General features: G+C 34.8%; 2 protein-coding genes across 9 annotated transcripts in view; one reads left to right on the top strand and one right to left on the bottom strand.

Moving 5' to 3' along the window:
* LOC118272073 (protein spaetzle 4) overlaps positions 1-25,883 on the top strand; it is a 484,075-nt gene that overhangs the window by 208,650 nt on the left and 249,542 nt on the right. The gene's annotated exons all lie outside the window — the stretch shown is intronic.
* Positions 17,149-25,883, bottom strand: part of LOC118271844 (potassium voltage-gated channel protein Shaw) — a 110,775-nt gene continuing 102,040 nt past the window's right edge. For 2 of the 5 annotated variants that reach the window (XM_050693719.1, XM_050693718.1), the window contains 4 exons: positions 24,526-25,206; positions 24,080-24,215; positions 23,789-23,908; positions 17,149-22,075 (listed from right to left, as the gene is read on the bottom strand). In XM_050693719.1, coding sequence (XP_050549676.1) covers positions 21,669-22,075; positions 23,789-23,908; positions 24,080-24,215; positions 24,526-25,206 — 1,344 coding nt within the window. In that variant the 3' untranslated portion in view covers positions 17,149-21,668. Of the gene's footprint in view, positions 22,076-22,423; positions 22,507-22,720; positions 22,998-23,788; positions 23,909-24,079; positions 24,216-24,525; positions 25,207-25,883 lie in introns of all 5 variants that reach the window. The other 3 variants (XR_007705318.1, XM_050693720.1, XR_007705319.1) reach the window with 3 other exon arrangements.

Consider the following 25,883-nt stretch of genomic DNA (forward strand, 5'->3'; position numbering starts at 1 on the left):
GGTACTTTACCGACTGATGTAGGAGGGAACATTATAAACAGACATTAATTTGTCTCAACCCTGAATTTTAGAGGTGCTGTGACTGACTGCGTAAATGAAGAAAGTAATGAGAATGGAAGAGTTGTCTGTCATTGTAAAGTAGATGTTGTTAATGATTTATTTTTCTTAATTGAGGTATTTGTGTCATCTTGGCTTAGACTTTGGAACGAGTACCTAACTTCACTGATGGACAGACTGACAAACTATTATTTCTTTATTTGTTGACATTTCAAAAGTACCTATTTATGGTTTAAATGATTTGACTTTGCCTCAAAACTACATCAGTTTACCTTCTCATATACAAAGATTTACGCCTTAATGTGGGGTTGATGGAATCCAAATTCTTCTGTAGTCATACCATAACGACGATTGTATTAAGAACATCTTGAAATTACTGTAGGGTAACTGCGGTGGCTAGGCAACTGGCTGCCGTGCAACCTGTCGCGGTTAAAAATATTGTTATTCCGGATCTGGGTGTTATGTATTTGTGAAATTGTATGTTTGTATGCACCCACGACGCAAAAGAAAATACTTGTGTGGGGCAATGTTTTAGTTTTTATATTAAAAAGTACTTATTGAGTGCTTAATCTGTTGCTTATTATGACAGTGACCACCATTTAACTGGGAAAAGGTTAAAAGAAATCTTTCATAAAGCAAGTGTTGGTGTCCTATTTATGTATCCATCACTCTGTAACTTTATTGATAGCAACTACACATGTCTGATAACAGAAGCATTCGCGTCCTCGCACGATGTTTCCATGAAAAACCTCCAAATCCTTCCGCCTACCATATTCCAGAGCACCACTTACAAACTACGACACTACCATCCTTATACCACTCACATAAAGTTTAAATTCGGTCAACAAACCACCTTAGATGATGAGAATGTTTCTCATAATTTCCTTCAAAGGATTTTGAATCGTGATTCGGTGATGTAGGGTTGGAAATGGGGTGGGTTGTGTAAGGTATATCACAAAGCATTGGAGGGGCTTATCTTTGGACTCTTAACAGAATGGGCGTTGGTTGTGAGGCATGTAGTGAAGCCGAACTATTAAAAAGTAAGGTTGTGGAGAATCTATTTTTATGGTCGTTTGCTCTCCAATACAATGTGAGGGTATTTGGTCACGGTACAACAGACCAGCTGGCTTTGTGCCTATCTATGTGTGGTGCGTTGTTGTACTTCATCTGTGTATCGATATTTTAACTTTTGTTACGTATCTTTGTTGGTTATTTAGTTTAACGGGTAATGTTTGGATTTGAAGCGGTAATTATGAAATTATTTCTATGTATAGGCAACTCTTCCTTTTTGGATTTTTCGTTAGGTAAATTTATTTTTCTTTAAGGTATCGTTGCCTCTCACTAAGATTTTCTCCTGTGTTGTGTTTACAAACATACAAGTTCACATACATATGATACCCAGACTCGAATACGGATTTGTGGATCACACAAAGGGTTGTTACGTATGGGTTAAGAAATGTTAAATATCATTTACAAGACAAGGCTAATAGTTTAATATATTAAGTTTAACGTTATATTTAACTATTTTGTTCTCCTAAAATTACGTAACGCAGATTAATAAGTATTTTTATGATAACGATTCAATCTACTCATCTTTCTTAAGAATTAAAATGTTTAATTAAACCAACCGAGTCTCTTGGCATACGATTTGCATTTTAAATCATAATTTTAAAGACTTTCTTGCCCTAATGAACGAGCTGTGGAGTGCACTGACCTCTGTCTATTCTTCAAATATTAATTTCTACTTATAATTATAATGCGGGGGAAGTATTATTTTAGATTAAATGGTTAAATGAATGTTATTCACTTCCAATTTGTTCTCTTACTGGTTTTTAGGGTTCCGTAGCCAAATGGCAAAAAACGGAACCCTTATAGATTCGTCATGTCTGTCTGTCTGTCCGTCTGTCCGTCCGTCCGTCCGTCCGTCCGTCCGTCCGTATGTCACAGCCATTTATTTCCAAAACTGTTGGGCCTACATAGTTGAAACTCTGTAGGTTGATGTATTTTGATAACCGCTATTCGAATTTTGAATAAAAATTAATAAATTTAAAAATTAAAGGGGGGCACTCCATACATGGAACTGATTAAAAAAAATTTTTTTTTCAGCTAACATATCCGTGATGGGTGTCTATGGATAGGTCTTTAAAAAAGACATTAAGGTTCCTAAAACCATTTTTCGTCAAAATCAACCGTTTGAAAGTTAGACGCTTCCAAAGTGGAAAAATGAGTGTCCCCCCCCCTCTAACTTTTAAAATAAGAGAGTGAGAAAACTAAAAAAAATATATGCTGTAGATTTCAATAGAAACTAACAACGAAAATTAGTTTGAACGAGATATCATTATTAGTTTTTAAGAAATAAAACATTTTCAAAAACCGCAAATATAACTTTGTCGTTCATACAAACACTATGTAAAACCAAGTTATTTTGTAACTTTTATAATATGTCATCTACTTGCTGTTACGGAACCCTTCGTGGGCGAGTCCGACTCGCACTTGGCCGGTTTTTAATACAAGTATAAGATTTTTTTGTAAAAAGGCAAACGAGAACATAGATTTGACTCCACTGTTGGTACGCTAGCTGGGCAACCGGCTGCCAAGTAACGCGTAGCGGATTCAATTCCCGCACGAAGCAACTCTTTGTGTGATCCACAAATTGTTGTTTCAGGTCTGGGTGTCACATGTACATATATGTAAATGCACCTACGATTCAGAAGAAAACCCTAGTGTGGGGCAATGGGGAAAAAATATAATAGATCGTCTGGTTGTTACTGATCAGGGCTGCCCAAATGCCCATGCACACCCACAACACCATAGGAGTTACAAGCACACCATCAATCGTCGTCAAACCATCACTATCAAACATTTTACTACAGAATCCTCAAAATAATCCTCTCATACCACGTCCAAATAAAAACCAGATTACCATAAAAACATAATTAATAACGAAACACCGTCTCCAGCCAACAATGAGGGAACAACCTCCTCATTCGTATCATCAAACAAGAATTAGGCACTTAATCCTCTCACTGGAGCCAGTTCAGAATTAATTAAAGCCATTCAATTTTATACTAGAAGACGCACCTGTAATGACTTGGTATTATCGCTTTTGTATCACAGCTCTATAATTTGATGAGGTTATTTTCAACCCCTTAATTTATTGTGATGGGATTATTTTGACGCCCTTTTTACAAGGTTAAGGTTGTAGCTAGATAATGGCGTGTTGTTCTCAATTTTCATGGTCCTTTAGTAATAATTTTGATCGTTTCTAGACAGATTTGGATTTATTTTGGAGGTTTTGTTAACGCTACATATACTACTCAGGTACCTTATCTTAGGCAGGTATTTAGCTCTCAAGCATCGCAAATAGGTGATGGTAGGAAACTAGTTAACTTTTCAAAAAATCAAGGAATTCATGCATGGTTAACAGGAACACAAAAACTATTAAAAGTATAAAATACCTATAAGTATAAGTTATATTAAACAATGGCTTTCTCAATGAAACAGAGACCTCAAACGTGATATACGTGGGTCCAAAGCTATAAAAATATTCCCCCAATATAAAATTTTTGATTAATTGCAACACAAATGTTCGTCTGGCTCCCAAAGATTTGAAGTATACTTCAAATCGAGAGGTCGCCAGCTCTTGTAGGCTTATGAAAAGCTATACAGCCCACTTAAAGCGAATATTGTTCATAAAAACATGAAAATCATTTTTGAGGTAAGTACTTTGTGGAAAATTAATGTTTTTATACACCTAAAATTTATTTTGAAGAAAATTTTTAAGCTAAAAGCCCAATCAATCAATCAATCAACAATCGGGTCTATTACTAAAGCATAAAATCAATTATAACTTACGTAGTTATCTTTACCTCATATTTTTTATGGCATATGAGCAGACGGATCACCTGATGGTAAGCAATCGCTCATGGACACCAAAGGTATTAGAAATTTAAGGGTTGTTGGGGAACATTAGGAAGAGGAAGATTGAAGAGGGTGGTAATTGGGCCTCCTGTAACCTCACTCACACTTCTTCTTCTTCGTTCCACGTCGGTTTTCTGTGAGGCCGTGGTATCACTCCGGTGGAGCCGGCTCATTCGTGTCGAAGCATGGCTCTCTTATCTATCTATACATATAATAAAATCGTAGAAAAGTGCTGTCTGTACATTGAAAATAAAAATAAAAAAAATAGCAGGGGTTATTGTTATGTCGATGTCAAACCCAAAAATGTAATTAACTTTTTTTTGTCTGTTTGTCTGTTTGTCTGTTTGTCTGTTCGTCTGTGCGCGCTAATCTCAGAAACGGCTGATCCGAGTTGGATGCGGTTTTCACGAATATATTGTGGGATGCTTAAATTTACATTTAGTGTTTGTTTCATGTCAATCGGTTCATAAATAAAAAAGTTATGTCAAATTAAAGAATCACGTCGAACATTCTATGCTTATACCATTAATCTCCGCAACTATTTGACGGATTTGGTTGAAATTTGGTACAGATATAGTTTAGAACCTTAAAAAGGACATAGATATATTTTTATTTCAAAAATCAAAAAATAAAAATAAGAAATAAATTATTTATAAATAATTCTATGTCGATCGTTACACGACTTCGGTTCATGTTATTGTTTTAATTCATCGAAAAAAAGTAAATAAATAGTAAAAAGGTATGAAAAAAATTATATCAATATAATTAAACTTTTAGTACAAAGAAAATGCCCGAACGGAGTATAAATAAATAATCCAAGTTGTCTTTATCCTCGATAGATGGCGTTGGGATCGAAATAGATCGCGCTATGGTTTCGTTACATTCATTTGGTTGGGTATCGGCCGAGCGCTTCGGTACTATCGTAGAAAAAGTGTATTATCAGTCGTATGATTATTATTTGTCTGTAGTGGTCCTGCTGTTTCGTATATTCTAAATTGGTTTCGTTGTATTTGTCAATTAATAAGTTTATTTGTTGGGTTTTCCTGGTTTTTTGGTTAAACTATTTAACGTAGGTTTAGTTTGATATCGATTATTAGTAGTTACTGTAGTTAGTTTTTTTAATAAAATTGTAAGTCTAATTTATAAATTAATTAGATTAGATTTAAGTCGTTTCTTTTAAATTATTTAGTTTAAGCTTGGTTATTATAGCATAGAGGATAGGTTGTAATATAGTTTCTTTTTTAATTGTTATAAATTCGTAATTCGTAGCTTTCTTTAGTTTTAAGTTAGTTTAAGTCCGTTTTTAAACTATTTTTTCAATGCCCTAAGTGAGTATACATCTATTAAATTCAAACGCAGAGCTCATTATGTTGATTTTTGAAGAGTTCCCTAGAATATCTTCCACATCTCATTTTTGAAGAGATCCCGCGATATCGGGACCTATGTGGTTAAAACCAAAAATTTGCCGGAAGTCACTATTCCACGCGAACGAAGTCGCGGGCAAAAGCTAGTGCTTAAATTAGTGTGCAGAGATTTAATTAACAAGACATGTCAACTAACCTTTCACATTAAATCCGTAATAATTGCAATAGTTGAAGCACCCTCGAGTATTAATGGTTCTCCACTGAGTCTTGAGTGCAATGTGCTCGACACAGCTAACTATGTCGGCTTCTTACATCATTTGTAATAATCTGAAGATATATGTTAATTCTGTTTGCGGTAAGTTCTGTATCTAGTGTAGTTAAGTGTTATATCTATATCTATATACATATAATAAAATCGTAGAAAAGTGCTGTCTGTACATTGAAAATAAAAATAAAAAAAATAGCAGGGGTTATTGTTATGTCGATGTCGAACCCAAAAATGTAATTAACTTTTTTTTTGTCTGTTTGTCTGTTTGTCTGTTTGTCTGTTCGTCTGTGCGCGCTAATCTCAGAAACGGCTGATCCGAGTTGGATGCGGTTTTCACGAATATATTGTGGGATGCTTAAATTTACATTTAGTGTTTGTTTCATGTCAATCGGTTCATAAATAAAAAAGTTATGTCAAATTAAAGAATCACGTCGAACATTCTATGCTTATACCATTAATCTCCGCAACTATTTGACGGATTTGGTTGAAATTTGGTACAGATATAGTTTAGAACCTTAGAAAGGACATAGATATATTTTTATTTCAACAAATCAAAAAATAAAAATAAGGAATAAATTATTTATAAATAATTCTATGTCGATCGTTACACGACTTCGGTTCATGTTATTGTTTTAATTTATCGAAAAAAGTAAATAAATAGTAAAAAGGTATGAAAAAAATAATATCAATATAATAAAACATTTAGTACAAAGAAAATGCTCTAACGGAGTATAGATAATTCTATGTCGATCGTTACACGACTTCGGTTCATGTTATTGTTTTAATTCATCGAAAAAAGTAAATAAATAGTAAAAAGGTATGAAAAAGATAATATCAATATAATTAAACTTTTAGTACAAAGAAAATGCCCGAACGGAGTATAAATAATTAGTAACATAGCTGTGTGATGTTTGTTTAAAATAATGATTTAATGAATTAGGATCTTCTTTTGATGGTGAAAGGTATGTGATAATGTTTTATGTATTTATATTACTACTAGCTGACCCGGTTAACTTCGTACAGCTTCAAACATTTTGTTATCAATTTTTAAACCTTTCCTGAACTTCCACAAATCATTCAAGATCAAAATCAGCTAAATCGGTCCAGCCTATCTCGAGTTTTAGCGAAACTAACGAACATCAATTGATTTTTATATATAGAGATTATTTAAACTAAACTAGTAACCATCAGTGTCGATTTCAACCAAGTTCTGAAAAGTCTTAAGAAAGATAAAAAATGGCAAGAACTAAGCTTAAGCTTGTAGTTGTATAATTAATGAGTATTTCGCATATTTTTTTAGCGTTGATGAGTCTGCGTTTGGCCACCAATTCGCTTACTGCCAGAACGGCGAAGCGAAGATGTGAAAGAAGATGGAGCACACAGACTTAGAAAGTACCTATCCCACAAAAACATTTCATGTTAAATGTTGCCAAGACGAGACCATATAGCTCGCACTGTCAAAAAGTAATCAGATCCCGTGTAGAGCCAAGTTTCTAACCCTACATGCCCAGACCTAAATCGATAAGCCCTAATTTCACACTCAAGTTACGGGGAAATTCTACAGCCATAGCTCGTACTGCGTAGTTCGTAGCGCGTAGCAGAGTTTTTACGCTATAATCTCGTAGGCGTGCAAACATTGGACGTAACTGGCGAGTTGGCCGCACGGAAAGAGTTTAGAAGATTGAATAGATTTTTAAGCTCAAGCCCATATGACGAATAGCAAAAAGTCCGTGCGGCCGACTCGCCAGTTACGTCCAAGGTTTGCACGCCTACGAGATTATAGCGTAAAAACTCTGCTACGCGCTACGAACTACGCAGTACGAGCTATGGCTGTAGAATTTCCCCGTAACTTGAGTGTGAAATTAGGGCTTATCGATTTAGGTCTGGGCATGTAGGGTTAGAAACTTGGCTCTACACGGGATCTGATTACTTTTTGACAGTGCGAGCTATATGGTCTCGTCTTGGCAACATTTAACATGAAATGTTTTTGTGGGATTTCATTTCTTTTTGTAGGTTGCTTATGATAGAAAGATAAAATGAGCGACAAATACAAGTATTTTTTTGTCGCTCATTTTTTCTTTCTTTTTTTGGGGTATATTTCTTCAATTATTTTTAACACTAGATTAACAACTATCAATATCGTAATTTTCTACCTACTATACAATATTCAAACCGTACGTAATCCTAAACTACTTAAGTTAAACCTATTAACAATGAAAATTAAACAATGACCTACGTATCAAATTATTCTCACTAAGTCGTACCTACATAAACAACTATAAACATATTATACCTACTAACCTATACTACTTAATTGCAAATACCTACTTATTAAATCTTTGAATTTCTTAATTAAATTTGTGAGAAAATTGCAAACGTAATGCTAATACTTTTTATCAATGAAAATTAAAACACTAGTACCTAACTAAACCTTCACCTACTAAACTACTAAATTTATAAGAAAATTGCAAACGTAATCCTAATACTTTTTATCAATGAAAATTAAAACACTAGTATCTAAACCTTTACCTACTAAACTACTAACAATTAAACCCCTCCGCGGCCGCATTCAGACCTCTAGCGTCAAAAGTTGCGGAAGTCTCGAACAAACTTTCACCCCCTAGTTTAAGGGGTTGGGGGGTAAAAGTTCCAAGTTTTAGGATTTTTTTGTTGTTTGGGTACTAATACTAGCTTACATACCAAATTTCAGTTTTCTAGGACTTCAGGAAGTCCCTTAAGAATTTTGTTGATCATCAGTGAGTGAGTGAGTGAGTGAGTGAGTGAGTGACGAAATCGGGGTATTTTAGATATCAATAAAATCTAAAGTATAAGAGCTATGCAATTGAAACTTCAGAGGTTTATTAAGTCTACCACTGACATTATATCCTGAAAATTTTGTTTATCTGGTATAACCCAAACTCAAGTTATGAAGGTTCAAAAATACGACGAAGCGCTTCGAGAAAAGGTAGGTAGTGCCCTTGCGCTTGCGCTTCGCTTGGCTCGTCTTGGCGGGGGCACTACCGTGCCCCCAGATTCATTCTGACATTTAAAAGACCCGGGTTGTATTTCTCAGGAAAAATAGAAGCCGGCAGATTGTTCCATTCCCTGGCTGCACGGATTAGGAACGTGGTTTCGAACCGTTTCAGACTGCCTCGTCGGTGGAGTGGTTGCAAGTGCGACTGCCGGACAAGGGGTCTCGGGTTTGATTCCCGGGTCGGGCAAAGTATTACTGGGCTTTTTTCGGTTTTTCGAAAATTTCTCAGTTTGGAATTGTGTCCAGTACATGGCAATAGGCTCACTCCCTATTACATGGAACTTATAACACAAATGGTGAAAAGTGGGTGTACATTGTATAGCGGCATTACGTGTCGTAATGAGCACCTCTGCCTACCCCTTCGGGGATGAAAGGCGTGACGTTGCGTTGCCTTGTTGCGTTGCGTCATTTGCACCCAAGGGAAGTCCAGTATGTTCCATATTATCATCCTAGCTAGTTCCTAATATAAATATGTGATTCAAAGGACATGGCTAAACCAAAGTATGGACGTCGTAACCCGTACAAATAAATATTGTATAAATATGGTACCTAGCAATAAATAAAGCCGCATAATTAAAGATTGATATTTTGTAGTTAAGAAGGTCCAGAAACTTGGCATATCTGCGCAATCCTGAAAATAAAGTAGCGCTCCTACGTCAAACAACGTTACGAAAACTTCAAAATATAACATTGCTCTGAACTTTTACCAAGGCGTTTTGATGAACCTGAGCCGAAAGTTATTTATATATGAGGTAGATAGGTAAACAATTCTGCTTATACTAGATAATGAACACAAAGTAACCAAGGACAGACACAAAACTTTATAGTAAGATTGTGCAATCTTATACAAAATATATATTTTGTGTCGATCAAAACATTTACAATTATTTGGTTTCAGAAAAAAGTCATTATATTACCGTTATTAAAAATTGATGTTCGTTTAATTATTTCGATTTGATTTTCGGGGAAACTAATGTCCTAATAATAGCTTGCAGTACCTACTTCCGTGTTGTCATGTCAAACCACAACAGAAAAAAATCAATTATGAAACTTATTTTTTGTTAATTTTTGTTCACCAAGTTATAAGAATTAGTTAAACACAAAATAATTCATAAGTGAATATTTAAATGATACGGGTTAGCGTGAAATTCGTATTCTTGTCATTATGCCTGGGTCAGTCATTTAGCCATCTCCTTTTCTATACCAGCTCACTTAAAGCTAAAAGTACATCTATTAATTCAATATGGAAAGTCTTCATTCAAACCCTGACAAATCGAAATATTGTTTACTAACTGTAATTTATGGAAAGCCTCGCCAAAATAACGTAGGTCTGTACAACGCGAGCCGATCGATCATGATATTAATTTTGGCCAATGTTTATCTTAAAAACTGAGTTTCATGTAAATGATGGCTCATCAATCAGAAACCTTTTAATAATAATGCTGTGTTATCGAATTTTTCTCGAGAACTGTACCTAATCAAATGTTTTTATTTTCAGCTGTAATATATTTGGAGATGATTTAATTATTTGTTCATATGCCTGGGTTTACGTGGAACTGAAGATATTTAGATAAACTATGACATTAACGTTTCAGAGAAATAAAATATGTTTAGATAAATACACATACACATCATAGTCATTGTAAATTATATGAAACGCTGTTGGTTTTCTAAATAAACAAAACAAAAATAAATAAAAAAATCAATTTCTTTCCTAGAAATGGTTTTTATAACGTGTCATTTTGTGGATTAAATAGAAGAGTTGCTCCGTGCGGGAATTGAACCCGCTACACGTTCTACGGCAGCCAGTTGCCCAGCCACTACGCCAATCGCACATTCGTATACATAATATGAGTACTATACCTAATTTTCAATTAACTTGACAATCGCTTTTCCAATAAGGCTATATCGTGTAGTACATTTTAAATACCCAACCCTGCTTATACCAGACCATTATAAAAACATTAACAAATTAAGCTTTTTGCATACTAAACAGTTTACATACTGCTTTACATAACTTTCAGATTGACAAGTTAGACAACAACTGTTTTCTTGATACTTTGATTAAAAACTCATTAACCACATACTGGGGTCGAAAGTACCAAGAAAGTTGTAACTCTTGTTACGAGTGATGGATGTGTAGGGGTCGCCTAGGCCCCCCACCTCGTCTGTGGGGTTAAATCTGACTCTTTTATTAACTTAAGAAGAATGAAATTTCGCTTTGACGGCCATAACTTATAAGAATTGAGATGAATTATTCTGGTTCATTTGGGTCATTGTTTTTTTTTTGTCTGCGGTAAAATGATTATTTTTATATGACTAGCTTTTAAACGGAGTTTTATGAGTGGTTGTTAGTGCGATTGATGAGTAAGGGATTTCGACTCGAGTGATACGGTTGTGTGAGTGAGGTTATCGAAATTCCAATTACCCTCTTCCGCAATCTCCTGAATCTCCAAATCGCCTACAATCCTCAAATTCCGAGCACCCAAAAGACCTAACTTAACATCTCTGGTGTTCAACGGACAGCGCCGATTACTTACCATCAGGTGATCCGTCTGCTCGTTTACGGGCTTATCCCATATAAAAAATTGGGAAAATCTAGAAGCATTTAACAAGAAATCCTTTGAAGAAGGACAATATCGGCGGCCATCATTCAGGCACCCGCATCTAGTGAGAGTAATTTATTGCTATAATATACCTACTTACATACAAGCTGGTCAAGGTATACCAATCTATCACACATATTTATTGGATTTACAACATTATTCTTTTGTATTTTATTATTTGAAATCTGTGCCTAAGTATAACAGACAGAGACTCTTCACAAAACCGTGTTCAATCAAATTCGGTTCAGCCAAACTTGAGATAATCGCACACAAATTTACATACATACAGGTCGAACAGAGAACGTCCTTCTTTTATGAAATCGATTACAAAAGATTTTATTTCGTAAAAAATTACTCTATTTACTGTAAAAATTACTATGACTTCTAATTATTTCACCTGCGTTCCAAATAACTTACTCAATATAGGTGTGTACCTAACTCTAACTTGAGATAAAAATGTAATATAACCTGAACGGACATCCGATTGAACATGCATGATACAGCTGCATACATGTGTCGCTGCAGCTAGCACCTGATGTATCAGTGCAGGATTGGGATGACGTTCCATCAGATTGCAGATTGCATTGCACAAGGAATGCCAAAAAGGAAAATAAAATAAACAAGAAATAACAACTAGCAACATTGCTAGTTGTTATTTCTTGTTTATTTTATTTTTTTACACGCCACGTGTATGTTAGTTTTAGGCACGAAGACTTACTATATAGAACTTACTTTTTATCTAATCTCCTCCTCGATTTTTTGATAAAGAAGGTAGTCACTTAAACTAGAGCATGGAATTTGGAACATGCCTTGTGTATGGCTTACCCCTATTACATAGGACTTATGATGTAATAATGTGTCGAAAAAAATAATAATTAATTTAGCATGTCTCATGAAAGCTACAATAAAACGTTTATTTTTAAAGGGCGAATCATCCAATGCCTTTTCCTTCCTTGAGCGAGGCCAATCAGAGTGTCAGACTCTTACAGACTAAAAGCCACCCTGTTACTTCTCTTGCTTTTCGAGCCGGAACCCCGGTAACCCGCTAGGATAGTATCACATCGATTGAAAATACGTAACTAAAACGATCAGAGTGATCAAATTGAAGAGCTCGTGTCCACGTCTACTGAATCAACAGACAGTCTAACTAAACATAGATATCTTAATATTGTTTGTAAGGCCACAACTGGCCCCTTCTCACGGTATATCGACCAGCCCATCATGTTTTGATATAATTGTCTCCACTTCTATGCGTCCACTATTGACAATTACATTATTGCCAGTTATTACTGGCTATTGCCAAGGAGAGACAGGTAATTTTACGTTGTGTTATTAGCTATTGGTCTATTTTGGTCATTGTTTGTGTTGAGATTTGTTTGTGAATTATGGTAAGAATGGGAGAAAAGTGTTTCGATAATATATTTTTATTTACCGATCGGATCACCTGATGGTAAGCAGGTTGTTAGGGAATCGGAGATTGGTAAAAGAGGAAATTGAGCCTCTTTATCAATAGTACGTGATACTGCTGAGCTCTAGATTTTCTCTATATGCATAAAAGGGTTTGTTTAAATGTAAACTCTTTCTCACAGTTAGGAGATCACCGTCTGAAAGCGCTGCTGCCCGAGGCTAAAAAGAAAAGACTTATATCGTCAAACAGGCAAATAAAAAACTCAGTAACTAAAATAAAAAATTCAATAACAATAATCAATAAAATATTTCACATTGTAATAAAAGTAAACTGCATGTGTATGCATGTTTAATGCTGTGAATATTTCAATGAAATGGCAGGAACATTGCAAAAATTTTATAAAAATATTCATCAATTATTTCCATTTCGATATTTTTATTACGATACTCGAATACATGGTATTAAATATGAAATTCATTTTGTTTAAGTATTTTATGGAAAAAACGACGGCATGGGCATGACATGAATTATATTATGTTAGACATTTTTCCTTAAGATGTTCTGTATTCCACATATCTACATAACTTGTAAAATAGAGCAATCATCTTAACGAACTTAAATTCTGCCTAAGACCAGCCAGAATAAACTAAATTCACAATTTTAATGCACATCTTCATCAAAAGCTTTTCCATATTTTATAAGGTAGGTAAATAAGACACCGTTTAACTGGATCCATTGACCTCTAAATTCTCTATTAAATAGAGAATAACATAACATTAAAATTTTATTAGTAGGTACGTAAAGTTCCAAAATACCTACTAGCCTTCTTATATCACCAGAGTGTGATTTGTTCGCAGCGAGATGGAAGGATGTATGTCGCGAATGTTTAAGGTTTTGTGAGAAGATGGATGGCTGATGAATTAGTTTTAAGTAATTAAAAATATTGTATTTCTTTTTTCTTTGTTGTAAATTTTCAACATTTTAACTGTATAATGTATTGGCTTAAGCTGTAAAATTATGCATGTTTTTTTTCTAAATAAATAAATAAATATCCCTGGAGCGGGCACCTCACTGCTAACAGCTGATCAAGGGAAAGCACGCGAGCGCAAATTTTGTTGTTTTGTTATTGTAATAAAAATAAAACTAATGAGTATACAAAAAAAGTTTCTTTGGGAAAGTTGTTTGTAATCATGAGTACAATCACGTGTTTAAATATCGTTCACTAATTATCAGTCACCCTATATACTTCTCACCACAAAAAAGAGGAATTCTACATTTATTTCTTACGGTAAGAAAAAATACAGATTTTATATTATCTATGCATAACACATACGCAATCTCTTCTCCCATGACGTCATTGTTTGTGGCATATTTTCTCGTAAAACGTATTCTTGAACAGTTCAACGTTATTATTATATTTATAAAACGAAAGCCCCACCGTGTTATAAGCCTTCACGGATAATCTTGGCGGCGGAGCTCACAAGCCATTTTCAGACAATTCACTTTCGACTTAAACACCTTTTGAAGAATATTCAAGAATCAGATTTTTACTGGAATTTGTTAAATGTATGAAGAATTTTTTGTAGATGTTGTTTAGTTTTGAATGTTAATCTAGGTCACTTCGGAGGTGACTTTGAAGACATTTAAAAATATAAAATGTTTTTATTTAATAATTACTACTAAATATCAAAATACTTTTAGTAGTTTCAACGCTCAAACATTTATACATCCCTGGCCCAATTACTCTCCTCCACAGTCTTCCCAATCTCCGATTCCCCAACAATTCTCAAATTCCTAACCCCCAGAAGGCCGGGAACGCACTTGTAACTCCTCTAGTGTTGCGTGTGTCCATCAGCGGCGATTGCTTACAATCAGGTGGTAACCGCCATATACCATAAAAATTATTTGACTTTGGACATCACCAAAAATACATCATTTATAGCATCTAACTCTAAAATACTCATAATAACATACCAAGAAGTAATAACGTGCATAGTCAAAGTAAACTTTACGGTTATTCTCACATAGCAGTCACTTACAACTTAATCTTATGGTCCAGGAGTTAACTCGACGGTTCTTCCTCTAATCTCCCAGCAGTTAAACCTTTGTTATATGACCACGATTCATTAGTTATGCATAAAATGGCAGTAAAATAATATTTAACAGACGCTTATAGAAGCGGTTTATTTGAGACAGTTCAGTTAGCGAGGATCGGTTAGGTTGTAGGGTTGGTGAAGTTCGGAAATTGATTTTAAGTTTGATTTTGATTGAATAGGCGATAATCACACACACAAACACTAAAAAATAGTGTTTTTCGGGTTTATTGATATTGATACACAGTGCGCAATTTAAGTAATTGGAATAAATAACAAAATAACGTATCTATTATCAATTTATATTTTAAAGAAAACAAACGACCCAAACAAAAAACAAATGAAAAAAGCTGCAAATTCCAGTTTCTTAAGTAAAAAATATTAAATGATAAAGTCACTTATACACACTTACTACAAAAGATCAAAGATATACAACGCCATTATTTTTCAAATCGAAGGACCTTTAATATTTTTGAAGTTTCACAGCCCTACTGCAAGAGGTGGAATCATATAACCGAGGTTATTGCCAGCAGATGGCGCGACCATCACCCGGGCACGGGACGATAACCGATAGAACATAAGGAGGTCCATACTTCGATAACTACTCGACTTATATATCACTGGCTGAATATATTGAAAAGTTTAAACATCAGAGAGTAGGTATAGATTTTAGACTTAGAATTTATGCTCTTAGTTTTAAGTGTGGGAGAGCCATGCGTGCACGACCGGAGTGATACCACGGTTTTACAGAAAACCGACGTGAAACAACGCTTGCGTTGTGTGAGTGAAGCTAGAAAGAGCGCTAACGTTGTGTTTCGTTGTGTGAGTGTAGTTACCGGAGGCCCAATGACTCCCCTTCCCAATCCCCGATTCCCCAACAACCCTTAAATTCCTAACCACCAAAAGGCCGGCAATGCACTTGTAACGCCTCTGGTGTTTCGGGTGTCCATGGATGGCGGCGATTGTTTACCATCAGATGATTCGTCTGCTCTTTTACCGGCTTATACCATAAAAATACTGCTTAAATTGTCATGTGAATTCTCTCATGATTGAGATGATTCTGATTGTTTATACACTCCATAATGAAACCTATCTATCTATAATTTAAATTTTGTATCGGTAATTTTTGTATTTAACTGTAGCTATACGCAAATCATGTATCATATTTTTGTCATTCACACGTAAAGTGGTCCTTACCCTCCGGACCGTCACGACTTACCATTCCATTTGTTCCCACCGCGCTCCTTTTTAATCCCATACGAAAACCTTATAATTATATCCGTGAAATATTCAAATTGTTGCCTTGTAACAATATAAACGGTTAGGGTCACCGGTATCTAGCCGAACATTCGGTGTAATAGCCACTTTATGGCAGTATTAACTTTGTTTACGACAACCCTGGCCCTCACAGGTACTCTTGAATTAATTTTATTTTTAAGATTATGAGCAGTATATTGTGTTCGGAGTTCAAGTGGGGTGTTATGTTTTTTATGATTAGCTGATATTTTGGTTAAAACAGATTCGGAGTGTGGTTGTCTACTGCTAGACTATAAATTTTCTCAGCATTAAGAGCGCATTCATATTATCCACATTTAGCTAGAGGTCACAGATTAAGAGTCTATGTTTGTCAGGAATTGGTCAAATATTTAGTAAGCAAACATTAAAAAAATCTTTTTATATGGCTTTAATAGTTTTTAGACGGAGATTTTAGATTTCACTAGCGATTATAGACAGAATTGTATTAACTGCATGTGTTAATTTATCTCCTCGTGAGTTGATGAGTTACATACAAGTACTTATATCCATCAATCCATTTGAACAATGCTTAAATCCTTTGAGCCCTCTTTGTATATTCTAAAATATTACAAACTCATTCAAGGTCATTCAATTAGCTTTGAGTGCGACCTTTAGGAATTACTTTAGATATTAAGACTTTATTGCTGAAACTAAAGGTCTATATTTTATTTTAGGACGATCCAAAGACTCTAACCCTAATAACATTGGGGTTTTATCCCCTAAAACTGGAGGGCTAGACTGAAATTTTTGATCCCATTTTAATTTGTATAATATCGAGTCTGTAAAAAGTTTGTACCTATATTTTGTTACTTCTTAACGTCAAAACGGCTGCAGAGTTCAAGGTGAAATTTGGAACAGGTGTAGATTATATAGCCTGGAAAATATAGGTCACTTTTTACCCCACAGGAACGCGGACGAAGCCGCTGGCAGAAGTTAGTGATTTAACTAATAACGATAAACTACAATATTTATCAGCTTATGGGTCTATTGGAAACTACAGTGGACTAGAACACTGATAAAGACGATATTGATGATGACGATGGATCTGCTTATGACGTAAAGGAGTTTTGGGAATCTCAAGGAGAAAATGAAACAACGCAATAATTTCACATGTTTAATGAACAATATTTTCAAATAATTTTGTTTTTGTATTGTTCAAAATTGTATATGTATATAGAACGCTATATAATAACACCAAAGCCCTGTTTACTCACTGTGAAAGCCTTATTTCCTACGTCTTTGCTCGTGAGTGTTCCAAATTAGGCACAGTGTGTCACCGTGTCCCACTGTACTTTTATACGTCGTACCAAAATCGAACGCAGAGCGAACACTGTGCATAATTTGGAAAACATTATGGTATACCATCAGTATTTTACAAAATGTAAATAATAAAACAGCTTAACGATTAATTGTATCGGTTATCGATTTTCAAGTGATTATTATTTCTCAAATATTTATTAGCTTTCACCTTTTTTCAAGATTTTGTTGTTTTTCTTCCATTTTTATTAGATACAACATTTATTTTTTGGACTGATTTATCAGTTTCATATTCTATTTTTTAGATATAACAAAAATAAGAGTTTAATTTCAGTTAAACATTTTCGAAAAACTATACATCACAAAATAACAGACAACTTTCAACAAATTACATCAATATTTCGCGGGCTATTTTGTGTTATATTAATGTTGACAGCAAAATTATAACAATACATACTAATACCATCTCACAATTTTATATATTTACGTGCAAAACTCAAACTTATTACAAGTCTTAAATAAAAACTCGCGATCCGAGTAGGCTTAAAGAATTAAGTACAAAACTTGTCCATGGTCCTCTAGATCCGCTTTTAAAATTTATTTACATATATATTTTAGCATAAAGTAGATGAGAATAAGGCTACAAGTAAGGTGTTCGCAATAATGTTCAATGTTTTGAGATTGGACGGAGATCGTGAAGCTAGTGGGTCCCCCATAAACAAAGCGAAATGGCTCATTTTTCTCTCTTATGGACTTATCGATCGTGACGTTAGGCGTGTAAATACAGTTTGACTTTTAAATGGAGAATTACAGCCCAATGCTCCTTCCATGTTAAAAGGCGATAAAACAGTACCGTTACAAGTCGAGCCAAGCTCCAAAGTACTTGTAACTAACTTGAAAACACAACTTCGCAATTACGACGCAACACTAATTATTGATTCGTGTACCAAACAGTATAAACTTTTCAATATGACATTTTCTCTTTAGTTGTAAACGAGAATCAAGTTTGTCAATTTTAATTTAAACTTACAGCATATCAGCCAATTGTGTTATCCAACTTTTCAAAGTTAATTATGTTAGTTTTAATTAAAATATGACTTATGTTTGTAGCAAGCTTGCCAGCGGCAGGTAGCGTTGCCCTGACAACGTGATAGCAAAACTTTCGGCCCTTATTTCAGTTTTTCCAACACAATTTATTTTCTAGGACAATCATATGTCAAGCTTGCGTGTGGTCTAAGAAATTATAGTTTTGCAGATAACCAGAAAATAGGAACTATTTCTGAAGCGGAAAGGTAGCCGAAAAGATTTATGTTGCTTGAAAATTAAAAATGATGGTCCTGTATTTTAGGTTATCCCTGGTACTTTACGACGGAATTTTAAAAAGGCTTTTACAAAATGCACCGTTCGAGCTTGTTAGGGTGAATTAAGTAGGTTAGATTAGACGCCGCAGTAATAAATAAACGTCAGTCAGACTGACACACAACGTTCCACTTGATTTTGCCTTCGCTAAGACCCTAACAAGTAAAACGTATCTACGTCTTATCACATTTAGCTAGAAACAGCTTTCTACATTTTCGTTAGAATTATTTTGATATTAAACATGAATGAATGTATGAATTGTTAAACAAATGAAATTATCTGCAAGCAAACGACTGTTTATGAAAATTAGACTAGTCTGAAGTCCAACAATGCACCAAAACAGATGACAACGTCTGATAAACTGACATTTTGACTAACAGATGGCAAACGCAATAATTAACAAATCCCATACATAAATTTGGAGCGACATGGTTCCACAGAACCTTGTCACGTACCACCAGACGCACTGCCAAAGGCTCGTTTGGCAATTTATATGAATTTTAACAACACAGATGATGTATACCCCAAAGTGTGCTTGTTAGGTTGGGAAGAGGTCATAAATTATTTCAAAATAGGGTTCTCGGTCGCTGACACAGGCTTTCCCATTGTACGTGTGTTGTGTAAACAGTGGATACGCTTTGTTTCATACACTATGATGTTATAAGCGTCTTTTGTTTTATTCTTTGTACCATCTAGTTCTGTTAAAGTTGTGTTTGTAGGGAGTTAAGTTACATTGTACGTCTATTTGTTATGTGGTACATCGAGATGTTTGTTTACTTTTTTCTTTTTGTCATCGCGAAAATTAACATGTTCATTGGTGAAGTCTGTTGTTTGTGGTTTGGTATGGTTAGGTCTCACATTTACTAATTTAAATACCTTTTTTAATGTTTCACGATCTCTGTCGACAATCAAAACTGGTTTAATTTTTATTACATTTCTATTGATTTTTTCAGACTGTAGTTTCTAAATGTTACTGAAGATATGACCTTGAAGTTGGGGTACATTTTTCATATTGTTGATGTTGATTTCTCTTATCTTGTAATCATCCCAACTTTAAGTCCTAGTAACCATTTAGAGTCAAGTCCTTTGATTAGTAAAAAAGAAAGAGAAAACAATAAATTAAGTACAATATTAGTAGCTAAAGTTTATCTTAAATTATATACAAAATACGCTCCGTAACAAAACGTTGTGCTATCTAGGTTACATTAAAATTTATTGCATTTTATGCGTTAAATAGATATATATATAGCGTTAGAATTCGTTTAGTAACAAATAATAAATAAATAATTAATTGATAATTTCGATATGGTACCGATTTGGTGCCAGGAAGATAGTACAAGCTGTTTTCATTCCATCCTTTTATATTCCATTACTCTTATATGAAAGAGAAAAAAGATGAGAGAGTAAAGATGATAAAATAATTTACATATTTTTGTTCATATGAAGTAGAAAGATTTGGATGCAAAAAAAAAGTTATTTAATACCCACAAACAACTTGTACCTTACAAATCAATTCCTGGCACACAAGATAATAATTATAAAACACACGCGATATTTATACATATTATAAAACATTAAAGGGTCCCCAAATTTAGACATGATTTACAATTTATTTTATTGAAGGAAACTTCTCATACGTTGCTAAGCAACATATAAACAAAAGAGCCCACTTAACATTTTTCTTTTCGAACGTTAGTACCCTTTCATCACTATTTTGTAAACAGCGTTTCCCATTTCACGAGTATTTTCTTGAATGCCCTTTTCTTAAGTCTCAATAACGAAAGAACTTGATGCGGCTTTGGGATGCTTTGGTATAATTACCTCTTTTCCTTGAAGTCAAAATGGTCTTCGCTTGATTATAATGTAATCATCTTCATGTCATATTTAATCTTCATCGAGTCGCAATGAAAGGGCTTTAAGACATTTTACGATACATCCCTCAAATTTATATCATTTGAGGCTTAATTTAAATTTTGTATATCCAAAACGCAAACGAAAATTCTCAGCCAATTTACCGTATCTTGTTTATTTTAAATAATTTCTTTAACACTATCTACGCTTATTATATATAGTTTATGCTATTTATATTTATCTATATACATGTAAAACAGGTATATAACACCAAGAATGAAAGAAAGTGCCAATGATATGTGTTGTCTAGTGATTATTTTAACTGTTAAAGATACAAAATTAGTAACGCTACTAATATTTACAGTAAAATTATCGTTAGCTTATTTGGAAGAGGTAAAACTTGGTTAGGGCTTGAGGATTTTATAGAGAATGATGAACGAAGAGAAAATTGTGAAGAGCTCGTTGCATTATATGAAAGGGATGTAAGCAAATCAGGCGATGCTGAAGTAAACGCTATAGTATTCTAATCAGCTGTAGTTTCATGTTTTTCTTTACTCAAAGCTATTGATAAACATTGCTTGTTCAGTAAATCAGATTTAATATTTGCATTTATGAGACCTAAACAAGCTTCACCTCTCCCACTAATGGACAGTAAACATACTTCACTATGATTACGAATTTTCTGGTCATTAACGATGACTACGCGACCAGTATAACTAGACTTCGAAGTCATGTCTATGGGTATGCAGGACAGAGATATAATGGGCCTATCTATACTGGTCGTTGGCTTACATTTATTTTTACTAGATTGTGATAGCAGCTATTCTAATATACGTATGTGTTATAAAATGTTAATAAGTGCCTGTAAACACTTAGCTATCTTACACCTATCACGGCCTTGAATGCGCTTACCAATAAAATACTTTATCAATGATTATTCATATCAATTTTATATAGAATCGTAACTGCTTTCAAAAAGGCTTTTTTATGTAACTATTATAACTGACACCAATGATATTATTTTGTTTGAAGTCTTTCTTTCTTTCGACTATTGGTTTTCTTTGTCAAATTGTTACATTGATTAAGATATCGTTTTCACAGCAAGCGAATTTTAAAAAACATTCTTAGCACTATTGGTCATTATATTATTAACGTTATGTAGAAGCAGACGATTTCCTTTTCTCCGTCTTATTGTCCCTTAATTTCGTTTCATCCAATGACTCGATCTTGTGATCCCTCAGCAGAGGCGTGCGGGCGTCTGTTTTCTCTTCATTGACTTTGTCCATAAATATATCATTTTTGAAGTTCATTACTCTGACAGTATTGTCGCTTTCCACAGACTCCTGACGGCTGCAGCTTTTGCTACTTTCTTTATTGTTATCCGCCTCTTTTTCTTCGGATTTCTCGCTGTGGTACGCCATGTTATCAAAACATTGAGATGGAACTATATTTACGGACTTCATCATTGGTATTGCAATCGCCAGCGCAGGACTCATGCCCTGAGGACTGGGAGAGAGACGAGTCGTGACCGATAGGTCCATCCCCGGCATCAAAGTTGCAACTGCAGGGAATACAAAAATAAATTAATACCACATCATCACAATCAAACAGGCAACAGACACAAACGGTTTAGAAGATTATTAATTTGAACAATCATGCATGTGCATGCTTATTATTATTTGGGATAACTGATTTATATTTTGGTTAAATATTTAAGAAAGACTTGTATAGATATAGACATAGACAAGATTATAGAAATAAAAAATAAACACTTAATAATATAACATTGACAGACTTTCACAAGACATAAACTAGTGCTAGAAACACGAACATTCGTTGTACAATATAAAAAGCACAAGAACGACACTGTGTTAGTGTTATATTAGTGTTAAGTTATCTAAAAGTGTACCGATGTGACGGGCTGTGAGTTTGGAACTTCATTTGTTGTATTGTTTGGACTATTTAGTGGTGGTGGAGGTGTGTGGTTGTTGCCTGGAAAAAACACTGAACCATCACTATCTAAAACATAAGATAACGATCAACGATGTTTTATTCACAAATAATCGACCAAAGAAGCATTCACGGATATCGCAAAACGAAACAACCTAAAAAATGTACAAAATCATAAACAAACTACAACAACACCAAGTTTGGAAGCAAAGCAAACAAGTTCGGGGTACAAACACAGATATACAAAGTCCCGAACCTTCATCCCCTCGAAGCAAAGGGACCTAGACGGTGGATCCAGTGCTGCTTGAAGATACTGCCGTGTGCATACATGATAATGACAATGATAATGATTGATTAGTGACTAAAGATATATTAGCATTCCTGTAAGCTAAATCCGAGTGTGCAGGCGATATAGAAAGCCCATTCGGTTCCAACGGCGTTGTGTGATGCTTTCTAAAGCATGTTTAAATTTTTTCTTTTGCAGTTGTTTGGTGTCGTTTGGATCATAGCCTCTAGCTCGCTACGATCACCATCTGTGGAGGATTACATTGCATAAGCTACTGTTAGTCACGTGACTAGTACATCAGTTATTTATATGGTACGGAGTACGTTATCAATGACTTTGTGAACAGAAAGCTTCAAGACATTGCGTGAATCAGATTGCATCTTTCTTGGACTCATTCAATTTCATTCGTGTTGTTGACAATTATTGGTGCCAAAAGACTTGCAACTTTAAGTAAACGGAGTCAAAGTCGTTGATAAGTAACATTATTTTAGCCACATCCATGTAATTAAAATGCGCAGTTATGATCAATTAGTCAAGTTAGTATGTTTGTTACCATTTGTATGGTGTTACATCTTTCTGTTCAAAACACCAGTGAATGTGATATGTTCATCTATACTTGTGACAACGCCAATTTGTTTTCATGTCCATAAAATTTTGTTTCTACTTCGTGATATCAAACATTTAAAGTGCTTAAAACTACAAGTGGATTACAAAGGCCATATTCCATATTAAAACTTTGCCTTCAAGTAAAATTTTCGGAAATATTTTACATTTGTCTTGCTATGGGTGTTAATTCCACAGTTTCGTGTGAAATACAATAAAATTGTGAAGCTATGAATAATTTAAATAAAGAAGACATGAAATAGTTATAAAATTCAGTTTTATGGTTCAATTTATTATCATGCATCAGTTCTTTAAATTGTATTTGATCGTTCAGATTTTGCTAAAGTGCATTTTCATTTTCTTTTATTATAGTTTTATCCACAGCTTCAGATACAGTGACATTTATTAGCTTTGTGACTTATTCATAGAACTTACCCATGTTAGGTCCTATCATATCTTTAGGATGATTGGTTTTGATGGCATTCATTCTGCGGTTTACTACCTGAGGACCCATGCCTGGTGCTAGAGGATTAGGAGCACCTGGCACTGGGGCACCTAGATCAACAATGTTTACTTTGAATACCGAAACTACTTCCAAATAGTGAGATACAAGTTCAAAATTGTGCTGTTCTGGCTATAAAACTGTATTAGCAACTTTATCACAATCTAATTCTTCTGTAGAAGTTTATTGGAGTTATTTGCCTTTTGTTTTATTAATCTACTTACGCATAGGTGGCCTCGTAGGCTCTACGTTGATAACTCTTCGCCTCTTCTTCGGTAACTTAGCTCTCGCCTGTGTATGCGAGTAGTACATGGCGAAATTGGATACTATGACTGGCACCGGAAGAGCTATGGTTAACACCTGTTGGATTGAGGACAATATTTTATTTGCTTGACTGACAATGATAAATGAGGCAGATGACATTTTCTTCAAATATCCACTAAAGGCCATGACATTTCTGAGAAAATACATTAACATTTCTGGACGCACTAAAAATGGCATTGTGTTCTTTGGTGTATTATATTCACATTTAATTTACTGGACTAGAAGTAGACTAAAATGTCATAAAAAGACAATGTAGACTTTGAATATTTTCGTACTCTCGTCTAACTTAAGAATAGTTTGTGCATACAGAAAAATTGAAAACCTAATGAAACAAAAGTATACTTACGCCTGCTAACGCGCAAAGCGCACCGACAAACATGCCAACATAGGTCTTCGGCGCCATGTCACCGTATCCAACTGTCGTCATGGTCACCAGCGCCCACCACAGCCCCAGCGGTATGCTATTGAAGTCGTTGTGAGGATTCGTCTGTATCCTCTCCGCGTAGTACACCAGACTAGCGAATATTACAATACCCAGCACTAGGAAGAACACTAGCAGCGTCAGCTCCTTCGCTGACGCCCTAAAGGTCTGAATCAAAATCTTGAGACCCGAAGAGTGTCTCGTGAGTTTGAACAGCCTCATGATCCTAATGATAGAGAAGAACTCCAGAATGTCCGCGTTCTCAACGTGTGACGCGTACTTCTGAAGGATCAGGTCGATGTAGAAGCTCATGGTGGCTATGTAGTCGATGATGTTGACGGAAGATTTGACGAATTCACACTTATTGGGTGATGAGATGAAACGCACTAGGATCTCTAACGTGAACCAAGCGTTACACACACATTCTATATAGAAAAACGCTACGTGGGCGTTTGTTTGCACTTTGTCCAACGCCCAACCCTGCGATTGGTTGGCAGTCGTCACTGTATAGTTTCTAATCACTGGCACTCTCATGTCCGGGTGAGTTTTTAGACAGAACGATATTATTGACACGCATATGAAGAACACAGATATGACGCCGATTATCTGAAAACAAAGAATCTGTTGAGTTAATTGCTCCAACAAATCCTGTAGGGTAACGTGTAAAGGGTTGAGATTTATCACACGATCCCGACACGAAACAATTCATTGAACTAGCCTTTAAATCCCCGGAGTCATTAAACAGCGAGATCAACATTGCTTTTGCTGAGATTAAAGCAGGCTTCACAACAAACCTTTTGCCCTTCAGCGGGACATAAAAATTACTGCGTTTACATTCTCATGTAAAAAATAATTAAAGTAAATACAGGGCTTTTATTGCTGGAATTAAGGGTGCTTTTATTTACTGAAACACGAACGGTTAACGAGCCAAATGATAGTATTTACACAGCGCAGAGTTTTTTTGCAAATGCTAAAAAGGTTGTTGAGGAAAAAACAAGTACGATGAAAAGGTGAACCTCGGTAATGAGATATGTTAATGACAGTACATTAGTGAGGTCATGATTGTCTAGAAACAAATGGTTTTAGTGTTAGGGAATTCTGACTTCTACGTGAAATGTCATATAACCGTGATTGCGGTCTGGGGAGTAAGATACTCGTACTTCATTACAAAGATTTTGTCTCAAATTGTGTTTCATCTGTTAAGACCTGATAAGATCTTTCAGTTGTGTCAATGGTTTGTCATTCGATCAAATAGATTTATTGTACTCTGTAACATTTCATTT

Source organism: Spodoptera frugiperda, chromosome 5, assembly GCF_023101765.2.
Source record: "Spodoptera frugiperda isolate SF20-4 chromosome 5, AGI-APGP_CSIRO_Sfru_2.0, whole genome shotgun sequence".
Taxonomy (NCBI): Eukaryota; Metazoa; Arthropoda; class Insecta; order Lepidoptera; family Noctuidae; genus Spodoptera; species Spodoptera frugiperda.